Raw genomic sequence first — 13418 nt, 5'->3', positions numbered from 1 at the left:
TCACTGAAAACAATTTAAACTCCTCAACTTGGTACATACAATTTGGCCTCATCTTCCACATACAACATTATCACGAGCTACTGCCTAATTGAAACCCACTAGTCCAGCCAGCAGCCTCAGGACTACCCCTTCCACCTGACATTCCCTCATCTCAACTCCAAGGCTTGGTTTTATTATGCTTTCTGGGAATGACCCTCTCACCTCCTATTCAATAATGTAAAGTCTCACATTAGGTGTCAAGTAGGGGAGTAATTAGGGTGAATACAAACATTAACCTGGGAGACAAGTTTACTATAGGTAGGTATGTAAAGCCCTTCGGAGCCCTTCTGATGCCGATTTGCACCTGTAATACTATTCTATTCCATCCTATAAGGCTGAATCAGGGTGTTTTCTCTTTTTCTATCTCTTCCTGTATTTGAAAGGAACTCTCATGTAGTCCACAAAACTGGACTGAGGTCAAGAAGACTTTGGGAATCCTATCTCAGATACTTATTAGGGGGTAGTAGCTAGAGTGCTGGGCCTGGAGTCAGAAAGATATGAGTTCAGATTCAGACACTAACTGGCTGTACGAGCCCGGGCAAGTCACTTCACTTCTGTTTGCCTCAGTTTCCTCACTTGTAAAATGGAGATAATAACACCTACCTCCCAGAGTTGTGAGGCTCAAATGAGATAACTGTAAAGTACCTACTTACATAGTAAGTATTCTATAAATGTTACCTATTATTACTATTAATAATATTATTAAAATGAGGGGTTTAAACTCTATGACCTTCAAGGTCTTTTCTAGCTCTAACTCCATGATCCTGATCTTGATTACTATTTACTGTGCCTTTACAGATCTATGCTTTTGATCCCAGCCTGATAAGCTGACCTTATTTCATAAGATACATTTTTATGCCTTTTGTCTTTACATCAGCCATTTCACACTCATCCCTGACACTACACCCTTTTTGGGTTCCCCTCCCCTAAAAAAGCAAGAGTCAATAATACAGTGACCGTAACTGTCAACAGATACAGTACACTGCCTTTGTGGTTTTCTACCTCTCTTCCCTGGCCCTAAATTCTAACTGTGCCTTTTGCTCAATAGTCTGTATTATATGTCAACAGTCTAACAGCCCTAGACATTTCCCAACTCCAACAAACCCAGACACAGGGACTCAGTGGAAAGCATTATAGGCATTTTCCCTGACACAGGTATTCCACAAATATTTGTTAATTAAATAAAAAAGGTTAGCTACATTATTTAGTCCTATTTATTTAATAAAGCTTTTATATCTGATATTTAATCTATGCCATAGATATACATGAAAATAGACTGCAATATCAAAATCCCACATTCAATATAATAACATAATACAAGCACCTTTAAAAATGGCTATACTTATTATAGAATATATTGGATATACCTGTATAGGACCAACCAATCTCTTCCACCAGTTTTCGTTGTTGTCTGTAGTATCCATAAGCCCAATCTATAAACAAGAAAAAAAAAATATATATATATATATATGCTGTAGAACTGGTTCTATACACCATGTGGATCACAACTCTATATGGTAGGAAACACTGTAAAATACAGTCAGGTCCCTATTTACAAAAAACAAACAAACAAACAAACCAACCAACAAACAAATACTGATTTACCCAGTCACCACCCTCCTCCACCACTATGGTCCACTATTGCTACCAAATATTTGGTTGTCTGTTCCATGGGAGATTTTTGAGAATAACAAGCAAGCGCTCTTAACCTTTTTCTATGACTTGGACCCTTTGGCAGTCTGGTGAGACTTACAGACAAGTTTTCAAAATAATAATGAGAGTCTCCTCCCCTTCTTTTTCCTTTCCATTAATAGGGCAATGTGGAATTGTGGGAAAGTTATGGGTTTTGGGATGGAATTGTGGAAAAAACGTACTAGATTTGGGGTCAGGAGATCTGGTTTCTGGCTTTGACTCTGCCACTAATTAATTGTGTGGTCTTGGTCAGTCACTTAATTTCTTGGAGTTAATTTCTTCATTTGTAAAATAAAAGGGGTTTTTTCCTAAAGGCACCTTCAGTGAAGTAGGAGGAGAACCACAGAAATACAATATCACTGAAGACAAAGGATAAGAAGGCATCATGAAGGAAGTGGTTCACACTGTCAAATGCCACAAAAGTCAAGGAAGATGAGGCCAGAGAAAAGAACAATGGCCAAAGGATGTTCCCAAAGAATGAGTAGTTCTTGAAAGAATACAAATTATCAATAATCATTTGAAAATGTGTTCAAACTTCCTAACAATCAAAAATGAAAATCAAAGCAATTCTGAGATGCTACTTTACACTCATTAAATTGAGATGCTACTTTACACTCATTAAATTGGCAGATAATTAAAATGATAAAATCCGATGTTGGCAGGGATGTGGCAACACAGGCACACTATTGCACTGCGAGTTGAGATGTGAACTGATACAGTATTTTGGAAAGCAAATTCTAATTATAATAAAATTATACATAATATATAAAATTATAATTACAAAAGCTTTCAGACCCTTTGACCAATGGTTGCACTCCAAGGACTATATCATAAGGATACTATTTAAAGGAAAAAAGGCCTATCTGTACAAAAATATTCACAAAATTTTTCTTTGTAATAACAAAAAGCTGGAAACAGTTCACTGTCGAAGCAAATACTTGAATATAAATGGACTATTACTGTACTACAAATATAAAGAAATGAAAGAAATATGGAGAGACTTATATAAAGTGATGCAGAGTGAAGAAACCAGAATCAAAATAATAGACAGATTGCCTACTAGGTAAATGACAAAAAGACAATAATAACATCTTGGGGGGGTACAGGAAAGTGACGTCATTGGCATAGAGAAATTTCTCCATGGAAACACATTCTAAAAATACAGATCAGCAACTGTTCTGAAATTTGTGGTCTTAAAGAGTTGATTGTTTTGGACACTGTGTTTAAGTGATTTGTCCTGTATTCCACAGTAATTGTCAGGAGTAGAATGAAAACCCAGGTCCTCCTGACTCTGAAACTAATTCTTCTCCATTATGACAAGCTGCCTCTGCTAATAACAGTTAACAACAACCCCCAAAAATACACAGTAGAGAAAACAAATAGGACATTTTTTGTTATTATTTTGTTAAAGTTAATATGCATTTAAAAAGCCCAACCTCTTAGTAGTGGAGTTTACTATTTTATGTAAATAATTTTCTACTTTTATTTGTGTATCTGGAAGTTTTATTTTTATTGATGGCAAGTTTGGAAAAAGGATGATGATGATGATGATTTATCACTTTGAGGACTGCAAAGCACTTTGCGTATTTTCATTTGAGCCTTACAATAATCATGAGGTAGGCTCTATTATTAGCCCCATTTTTCAGATGAGGAGACTGAGAGAGGTTAAGTAATTTGCCTGGGTTCATACAGTTGTCTGATGCAAGATCTGAATCCGCCTATTCCTGATTCCAAGTCTTGTGTTCTGTTTAATATACGAACTAGCATCCTTAGACTGGACCTGTGATTTCACTGAGCCCTTGGAAAGAAAACTCACCCTACCCATGCAATCTGGCATGTTCCTCAACAAATTAAGAGTCTTAGAGAGTTGCCTTGAGCACTGAGAGACGGAGTTGCCCAGGGCCATATAGTCAGCATGTGTCAGCTGGGATTAAAACCCAAGTCAACCTGGTTAGAGGCCAGTTCTCCATCCTTCATCCCCTGCTGCCTCCCAAGTTTGGAATAATTTCAGAAAAGTTGAGAAATACAGAAAAATAACTGGATTTGAGGTAGAGTGGGAAAGAGCACTGGCTCTGGAGTCTAAGGACCTGAATTCTTTGTGACCATCAGACTTCTCATCTCTAAAATGAAGGGTTTAGAAGAGTTGACCTATGCCTCAAGCTCCAAATCTATGACTCCATGCTTAGTGAGCGAATCACAGAGGGAAGTCAGACCCCAGGGCATGAATTAGAAATCACTATTAAAATAGAATGCCTCTAAGAATTTGGCATTGAAGTTCAGGAGAGATAGCATGATAGCTTGAGGGCAGTAGTAGGCTCTGGGGAAGATTGATTGATTGATTTTAGGACTGGGGACATAGAAGACCCCTGAACATGTCTTAAGTTTGAGGGCAAAGACAGTAGAGAGGGAGAGATTTATTAAAAGTTCATTAGAGTTGAGATGTTTGTCTAAACAAGGAATTAAGAAGCTAACTTAAACTCTCTTTAGCAAGAAAGAGGAATAAATTTTTCTCTTACTAAAATGGAAGGGAGGAAGAGAATGCTGGATAAAGGTGCTGAGGTGATTAAAGGAATAAAGGGAGAGAAGTTGAGGAGAAAGAGTTAGATCACTTTTCTTCTTTGCTGAGAATGAAGGAACAATAGCTTTCGAAATGTGAAAAATCAATAAAAGGTAAACACAAGCATTGTTTCCCAATGTACTTTATATTTCATAAAGATATTCCTAGCAACAAAACCCAAAGACCATAGTCATTAAAATGGTATCCCTTGTTTTGGACAGGAAGTTCACCACACAGACAACTAAGTGCCTGGATTGACTTGACTTAATACATACATACATACATATATACATGCATGCATGCATACATGCAAGCATACAGACACAATACATATATGTGCATGTATATATGTATATGTATGTGTGTGTGTATATTTGTATATTTATTTTTCCCTCCTCAAAATTTAAACTGGATAAGCTGTTGGAAGAACAGAGGAAATGTAAAAATTTTTGAAATTAATTTTGAAAATAACTATCATTTATTTTCCCACATTTTGAGGAGATCTGCTTTTAGTAGATAAGTTTTGCTTATTTTACATAAATGACTACATGTAAAGGAATAATTGAAAGTCAGTTCCTGCTTTAGCCATGCAGAGAGCAAGGCCTTCAAAGCCGGATGGTGAATGCTGAGAGAGTTCAGCTTTACATGGCATTTAACAATGAGTATTTGTTCTTTTTCTTTTAATTACTTTTATTAAGAAAGCTTTTAAAATACAGAAGTCCCAGGTGTTGGTTGCTGTCTTCACTTTCTTCCTTTATGTATTGTTCTCTTAATTGTTACTTCAGACAATCCACTGGGCATTCATATGTTAATTATATAGGTCCTGGGCGTGAGAGAGTACCCTCACTTTTAAAATTCTTCTTAGAGGTCTGATAGATGAGTAGTGATAGCTTCAATGAACAAGAAAAAAAGAAACAAGATTCACTTTTTTGTTGTATTATATACTGTGAAAACCAGTAAATCCCATATAAGTAGGAAAGAACCATTAAAATGTATGCACATTTGAAAACCAGCCATTCACCAAACACAAAATTCACAATTTTCTGCAAAAAAAATAAAAAAATAAAAACCATGTACCAAATGTTCTTTTGATTTTTTTTTTCCACAGGTAAAATTATGGCTTCTTTATTCCTTTAATTAGTTTTTCCCCCATTTAAAATAATTAATTTCTGAGGTAATAAGGCAACATTTCAGAAAACTGCAATAAATTTAACACACAGCTAGTTGGAAAATACATAATCCTATGTCTTGATGTCACAGTTTTCCTATATTCTTTTAATGCTACTAGCCCAAAAAAGGAGCATCATTTGCATAAGTTATCTCTTCTAATCTCATGACAAATAAAGATAAATTAAATTTATTTTTGACTTAAGATGAAGTTTTTAAAAATCACCTTTCAGGCTTTAGCTATACAGCTGTATATTAGCAAATACAATATTTTTAAATGTTTGAGATTTCTATATGATGAATATTACCAACTTTAGCCCCTTAAAAACTAAAATTATCGAAGTAAAAATTGCATTATGGTTGCATATTTCTCAATATTTTATTTCAAAACAAGTGTGCACAATGTGTGAGAGTCTTCTAATATTAATTCACTACAAAGAAAAGGCATTTATAAGGAAAATTCTGTTGTTCCTTTCTCTATGGCTATTGATTGTAGGTGGCCTTGGAATCCTTTCCACAATCTCTTTGCATAATTAAGAGAAACTCTTTTGGGCTATAACAAGGTCCTATTTAGCAAACTCCAGTTCAACTAGGTATTGTTTGTATTTGTCTTAGATCTCCATTATTAAAGCAAAGTCAAAACATTTTTTGTAATTAAATTTTTCTCCACAATTAGTTAACAACTTCAAAATAATGCATATTGCTAAGACATAGTTATAACTCTTTGTCTTTAACCTTATGCTTGTTGTGAAATTTACTTGAGATCCTTTCTAGGCTCTAAGTTAACAAGCTTCCCAAGGTCATTCTCCAAGTCCACAGAAAGCCTGCAAATAAAACTCAGGTTTCCCCTGATGAATTCTGGGGCCATGGCCTATCCATCAGGGCATGCAGTTAGTTTCTCTGCTAAACAAGCATTCAACTGCAGTTGATACAACCCATATGTAACACATTTTTGGCTATGGACAAAGTAACATAAAGGAAAGAAAGACTCTTTTACTTGTTTTTCTGAAAACAAAATGTTTTGTGAAAATTAAGGTAATAAACAAGTATTTCTAGAAACCACCACATTTCAGGTCTTTCATTTAGTGGAAATAACATTTTTGTTCTGGAAAACAAAACACACGAATGATGCAAATGAGCAGCAAAATTAAACATTTGAACAGTTTGGTTAAAAACAACAACAACATACAGATTGGATGCTGGTTTTAATAAAAAAACATATGATTACATACTTCTAAAAATAATAAAGAATCATATCTGTCTTCTAACCAGAAGCACACACAAAGCCTCTGCTTTATCCTGCTCAACATACAGTTTTTTCATCCCTCCCTGTGAATCTGGCACTGCTGAAGATCCCTCCAAAAATGATCACTATTATTCTCAGTTCTGCTAAGATGGGGAAATAGATCCTCAGAGCAATGAAGAAATGTTTAACAGAGAATAACCTACAGGATGTGTTTAAATTTACATCCAGTCAAGTCAACAAGTATTTATTAAACACTTACTATGTGCTAGGCACTAAGCACAAGGGATACACACACACACACACACACACACACACAGGCAATAACATAGTCCCTGCTCACATTCTAATGGGACACACACACACACATAACATATATAAACAATGTACACACAAGCTATATACACTCTAATAGAAGGCAATCTCAATGGGAAGGCAGTGGGGTGGTGCATAAGGTTGGGAACCTGGAAAAGGCTTCTTTGCAAGTAACAGGATTTGAGCTGTCATCAAATTGAATTTTACAAAATGACCAATCTACCCTCCTTCTTTCCCAAGCATACCTCTACCTATAGAACTGACTCCAGGTGTCTGAGTTAATCTTTAGGGTCCCCCAATATTGCAGATGTTGCTTGGGCATTACAGATGCCTATGTTAACCCTCTGATAAATCACCTCCAAGTGTAACCCCATGCGTGTGAGGCTATGAATGAATCTACTCTTGGGTAGTACATTTCATCAGAATTTCCCAAATCCCCAGATAATAACTAATGGGTTTAGAAGACTGATCCTCTGGTATGTAAAGAAATTAGAAAGGAGCTTCCAGGAACTAATAGCATCTGGAGAGACAGGATATCATAAAGATAGCAGCAACTGTTTTACAGACAGAACTTTATTGAGTAGAACATTACAACTTATGTACCAATGCTAACACATGAAGACTTAATCAACCAAGCAAGAAACAATAGAAAGTGCCTAGTAAGTGACAGGCAGTTATATGAAAAGAGGTAAAAGACACTTCCCTGCCCTCAAGTAGCTAACAATCTAACGTGGGAGACAAGACTATGTAAAGCAAGCTCTACAATGGAGAAGTAGAATATAATTAACAAAGGTAAAGTAGTATTAAGAGGTATTGGTAAAGATTTTCAGTAAAAGATGGTATTGATCACTTAAAATAACTCATAGTTGGGCAGTAATCTAAACTTAAAAAAATATATGGCAGAAAATCATCATTGGTTGTGAGATATGAATGGAGGCAGTCTATTTCTCCTGTTTCAAAAAGTACCATGACAGTATGACATAATCCTCAAAACCGTCTTCTTTCTCACTAGGTTTGTTTCCTGATGATTCCTTAAGATTTGTAATATTATTAATCTATATGAGTAATACAGTGAGATTACTATTGTGGCACAACAGGACTGTTGTTGTTTGGGGGGACCTCAGACACTTAGTAGCTGTGTGACCCTGGGCAAGTCACTTAACCCTGTTTGCCTCAGTTTCCTGATCTGTAAAATGAGCTAGAGTAGGAAATGGCAAATCACTCCAGTATCTTTGCCAAGAAAACCCCAAAGGAGTCACAAAAAATTGGACAAGGATGAAAAGGACTCAACAAGGACCACAACCAAGTAAGAAAACTCCTCCACTGATGCAGAACAGCAACTGTGGTGCCAATTATAGTATTACAGAGTTGCCTGAGGCATGGAAGGATTAAGTGACTTGCCCAAGGTGACAGAGTCAGCATGTCATCAGAGCCAGGATTTGAACTCAGGGATGCCTGATTTCAAAGCTAGGTCATGTTGCCTTTCATATACAAACAAATATGTGAGACAAAATACATTGTGTGAGAGTGAAAATAAATTATTCACTAGTATTAGTTAAAGTGGGGTTAAACAACAGCTACATAAGAAAATGTGGAGGATTCTGCCCACCAAGTGTTTGAACAAGTGAACCTGACAAAATGATGAAACTGAGAACTGCTATTTTTCGGCTGCTTTCACCACAGTTATCAGCTAAAATTATTCACTAAACTACCATTTATCAACCAGCTACTTTATGCAAAGTACCATGATGGGTGCTAGGGGAGATACAAAGATGATTATAATGTCCTTTCTGCCCATGTGGAGCTTAAGCAGTATATATACTCCTAATACAAGCAGCTTAAACCAAATAATTATGGCCACATACTTAAATATTTTTCAAGCTATTTGGGAGTGGGAGAGGTAAAACCTTAGTTGGTTACATCAGAGCTTATTTTGAAATGGAATTTGCTGATTAAATTACTTAAATGGAAGATGCTTTAAAAACTAGAGTCAACTTAAAAGAAAGGAATATTTATATTAAAACCAATTAATGAAATCAGATCTATCCCTATTTCCCACTAGAGATTAATTTAGAAAACTAAGCTTGGAGAAGAGCTATTTTCTAAATGCCAGGTTCTTTTCCCCCAATACTTTATGAGTGACATTAATTTAGACAACAACTTATAACGTAATTTAATAAACTTTCTAGGATATTTAGTACAATACCTAGCTCATAGTTGGTGCCTAATAAATGTTGATTGATTGACTGATCAATAGGATTAAGATAAGAAAATCTAGAAATAGATCTTTGTTTAAAGAGGTCATTTTCTACCTAGAAAATATAACATAAAGAATGCTAGAAAAAAACAAAATTCATGCTTCCTAATGAAATGTAGATGAATGCAGTTTTTTTGTAAAAGCTGCCTTGCTCTCCCACCAAAAGCAAATAAACAAAAAAAAAAAACTCAAACCACCCTTCTTGATAAGACTTTGATAAGTGAATAAAAGATTTATTCACATCTATCACAGATAATTACATCAGCAAAATTTTTTCATGAGGAAAACATGTGTACAGCTGCCTTCACCAATATGCACACGTGTGGAGGAGCACAGATATTCCCATGCTTGCTGTTTTCTTTCCCCAACATGTTAACTGTCCTTTGTGCTGGTAGTTTTTGTTTTTCGTACATCTTAAGTTACTTGAGTTGATTTGTGTGGGAATCTGTAACGGGGCAAGTTGGTCTTCCTAATTTAGGAAGAACAGTTCCACTCTACCATCAAAGTCTTTCACAGGCACCTGTTTTAAAAGATGGGAATTTACACCCCATTAAAAAAAAAAAAGATTCACAGATATGACTGGTAGTGCTTCTGGTTCTTAAAAAAAAATCTAGCTCTATAAGTATCAGCATCTTTTCCATGGGAAATTTGTCATTTACTATGTTGATATGCTATTAGTGATAGCTTCTATTGTCATTAATTGCACATATGTGAAGTTCAAAGGATCCTGAGTAAAGGTAAACAGTAGAAATTCAAACTCTGTGGCTACTGGCAGTTTTCTACAGTAGCAAATAAATGTTATGAGTACAAAACGCTGATAGATTTTTGTAATAAGAACCATACTATGCAATACGCATAAGAGAGGACTCAGTATTTTTGGCATCTGAGAGATGATGATAGCCCTCTGGCTACTTCTGGCCATGTGGCAATTTTGCATTGAAAGGACTTGGCATTTTGCTATGACTTCTTGAGTCCTGGGAGGTCCCTAGGTCCTCCCCTCACCCTGAGATAGCATCAGAGAATAGGTTAGATGTTTCATCAGTTAAAAAAGAAGAGATGGTTTCCAGCTTGCTTCTTTGTTTAACTCTTACATGGGATACTCTCTCTGTCTCTAGACTACATGGAACATGGAATTAAGTAGTCTGGGCCCCTGGATGCCTATTCTGTTTTTTGGATGTGTCCAGGATTGGAAGCAACCTTGTAAGTTCAAGAAGTGTGGGGGTCCTGGGTCCAAGGAATGGGGCAGATCAGTGGCATGGAAAGTTTCCAAATCAGTGATGATCAGAAGACAGGGGATTTTGTAGCAAACAGCAATGTGAAATGTAAAATGCCTAATCAGCAGTCCTGTACACTTTTATGTCCTGAAGAGATTTAAATATAAGCCTCCCTTGACATTACAACAGTAGTTACAGATAAATTACTGAATCATGTTTTAAGTCATTTCTGTCACTGAGCAATTTTAGCATTTCTTTTATGTGTAGAAAATAAATATCTGTTCCAAATGTTATTTATATTTTACATTGAATATATTTTTACACTCACTCCTTTGAGAAGACCTTAGACATAAACCATAACCTAAATCTTTGTTAATTTTTCCCCAAGGAATCAAGGAGGAAGGCTTAATATGCCAAGGAGTATGAGAAAGAAAGTCTAGCCCCTCTCATTAGAGTGAGGCTACCTGAGGACAGAATTAGAGATGTTCTATATACAGAGTTCCACAGCAAAGGGGCCCTTTAGGGAGAGGTTGTGGGTTCAGTGGCCTATTCCCTTGATTCCAGCAGTGACTCTCAATGTTAGACTTTGAATAATACTGCAGTTCTTCCAATCACTAAATTTTGATCTCTAATGACCACAACAGATTTTTTATAAATCAGCATAAAAGGTCTGATTATATATGAAAGATAAATCATAGAAAAGCAACTAGAAATAAAAGTAATGATATGAGTAAAGAAAGGCATTGCAGAATAAAAGAAAATCAAAGAAGATGCTAAAAACAAATGGGAAAAAAAAGAAGAGAGGCGAAAGAAAAGAGTAAGAAAAAGTGGTTGGAAGAAACTAGAGAAAAGAAATATAGCATCATAATCATCTGAACAATAAACTGCAATGTACTAAAATTGCTGCTCTGAAGACTCATGCTACTGAATCTACAGCTATCAAATCAGGGGCAAAAATATTTTGGGTACTGGTTAAATGAAAGCTTGGAGGAAAATTACCCATTCTCATTTGGTATTTCAGAAGAAAAAAAAAGTAACCCTACCATTCAATGACCCAAAGGAAAGTAAACATAGGAGTCAAATGAAGTAATAATAGTAGTATTCAGATTAGACTTGGGAAATGATGGCCATGCCCACATGTTACGCAGGATGATGATTTTAATCATCTAGATATTCAAAGATCTTTTTCAGAAAAAAAAGATCATTCATCAAATTGCATCAATCAAGATGGCCAAAATGACCAAGTCAACTAGAACCTTTTACCTCTGGGTAGATCTAAGTAGCATTATTATTATCCATAGGCACGTTTTTGTCTAGATAATGAAGTCCAAGTTTATCAACTTTTTGTTCCAGAACATTTGTTTTAGGTGTAAAAATCTGGCACTTAGATATTTTAACAATGTTTTCAAAAATATTTATGACACATGTTTTTAATTTGTTATTAAGTGTGCAGAATAATGTATAATTTCATCAAAATTACAAAGATGTTCTTGACTTCTTTCTAGTGTGCAAACTGTAAACCCACTGGCCACATGTAGTTTTTATGACCTATATAAAAGAACAAATCTTAGAAAAGCATGAAATGTAATAAGCAAACTGATCTTTCTCTATCGCTGTTATTCTTAACTTGTACCATTTATTACAATACAGTACAGTACCACTTACAAATTTTATTAGTGCCTGATTCCATTTGTCATTGCCCATTAAAACTGCCTAAACTTAGAAATATCACTAAGAAACCTTCACTTTTGCTCATTTTCCCAATTCAAACTGATAAAAATATCAGTTTAAAAAAAAAAACCAAAACAAGAATTGTAGTAGTTCTTTTTTATTACCACTTATAAAAGTTGTCATTTTGTTGTTCTTTTTACTAACTTTAAATCTTCATCCTCGTCCTTGAAACAGTTTTTATGACATTATGGCTAATTTAACTTCATTAAACCTGTTTCTACAACAATGAAATACAGACACACATTTACTTTATAAGGAGACTACAAATAAAAGACACAGTGTATGTTAAAATATATTCATCTCTTAGGTGGAAAGGTACCACACAGCAACTCAGATAATTATATTAAATTCATTTAAAAGTTGTATTAAACTTCACCTTTCCACAATGAAACAAAATCTCAAATAGTAGTATGGAATTTTATTAATGGACAAAGACATCATGGTGCACTGGAAAGGCTGATAAATTTAGAGTCAGAAGGCCTGGGTTTGAATCCTGATCTCTATTAATTACTATCTGTGTTACCCTGGACAAGTCGCTTTGACTCTTTAAGTCTCATCTTCCTCCTCTGTAAGACAAGAAGGTTGGATTAGATATCTTCTGAGATCTCATCCAAACCTGTGACCCTATTTTGATAGTTAAGTCACAAAATGGCAGTGATGATTCACTTGACTGTTTTAAACTTCATTAATACTTAGCTAGTCTTGTACTTGAAGACAAAAGCTATAATGATACTATCTATAACCAATCTATATAACCATTTACACTATTCCGGTGAAAATGGAAAGCTAGAAACTTATTTTAAATTTCCTAAATGAATGGGCCATAAACTCTCACTAATAGAAAGCAACTCTGTCACAATGTAAAACAAAATGCTTAAATGATCGTTTCAATTAATAAACCTTTTCTTTCTTTATCTAGTCCCAGCTACACTCCTCTAGTTCTGCATCTACAATTTCTTCTTTCCTAGCTTTTATCAGTCTATGATTACCAATCTTTATCAATATGTGATTACCAACTATTTATTGATAATTTTAAACCATTCAGCTGATTAAAAAAAGTTATGAATTCCCTATTCTTAAACTTTAAGAAGCCAATAAAACAACAATCTTTAGCCTTTAGAACTGCCTAAAGTAATCACCTGCCGATTTACAAAAATATGTCTTGCTTACATTACCCTGTAATTTTCTTCACATACATAAATT

General features: G+C 35.0%; 1 protein-coding gene across 3 annotated transcripts in view; it reads right to left on the bottom strand.

The window, feature by feature from the left end:
* PTPRZ1 (protein tyrosine phosphatase, receptor type Z1) overlaps positions 1-13418 on the bottom strand; it is a 239002-nt gene that overhangs the window by 178309 nt on the left and 47275 nt on the right. For all 3 annotated transcript variants that reach the window (XM_027855181.1, XM_027855182.1, XM_027855183.1), the window contains exon 2: positions 1407-1472. In XM_027855181.1, the coding sequence (XP_027710982.1) occupies positions 1407-1472 (66 nt within the window). The remainder of the gene's footprint in view (positions 1-1406; positions 1473-13418) is intronic.

Source organism: Vombatus ursinus, unplaced genomic scaffold, assembly GCF_900497805.2.
Source record: "Vombatus ursinus unplaced genomic scaffold, bare-nosed wombat genome assembly UNPS02010788.1, whole genome shotgun sequence".
In the NCBI taxonomy this organism is placed as follows: domain Eukaryota; kingdom Metazoa; phylum Chordata; class Mammalia; order Diprotodontia; family Vombatidae; genus Vombatus; species Vombatus ursinus.
This window is presented reverse-complemented; position numbering and strand designations above follow the sequence as displayed.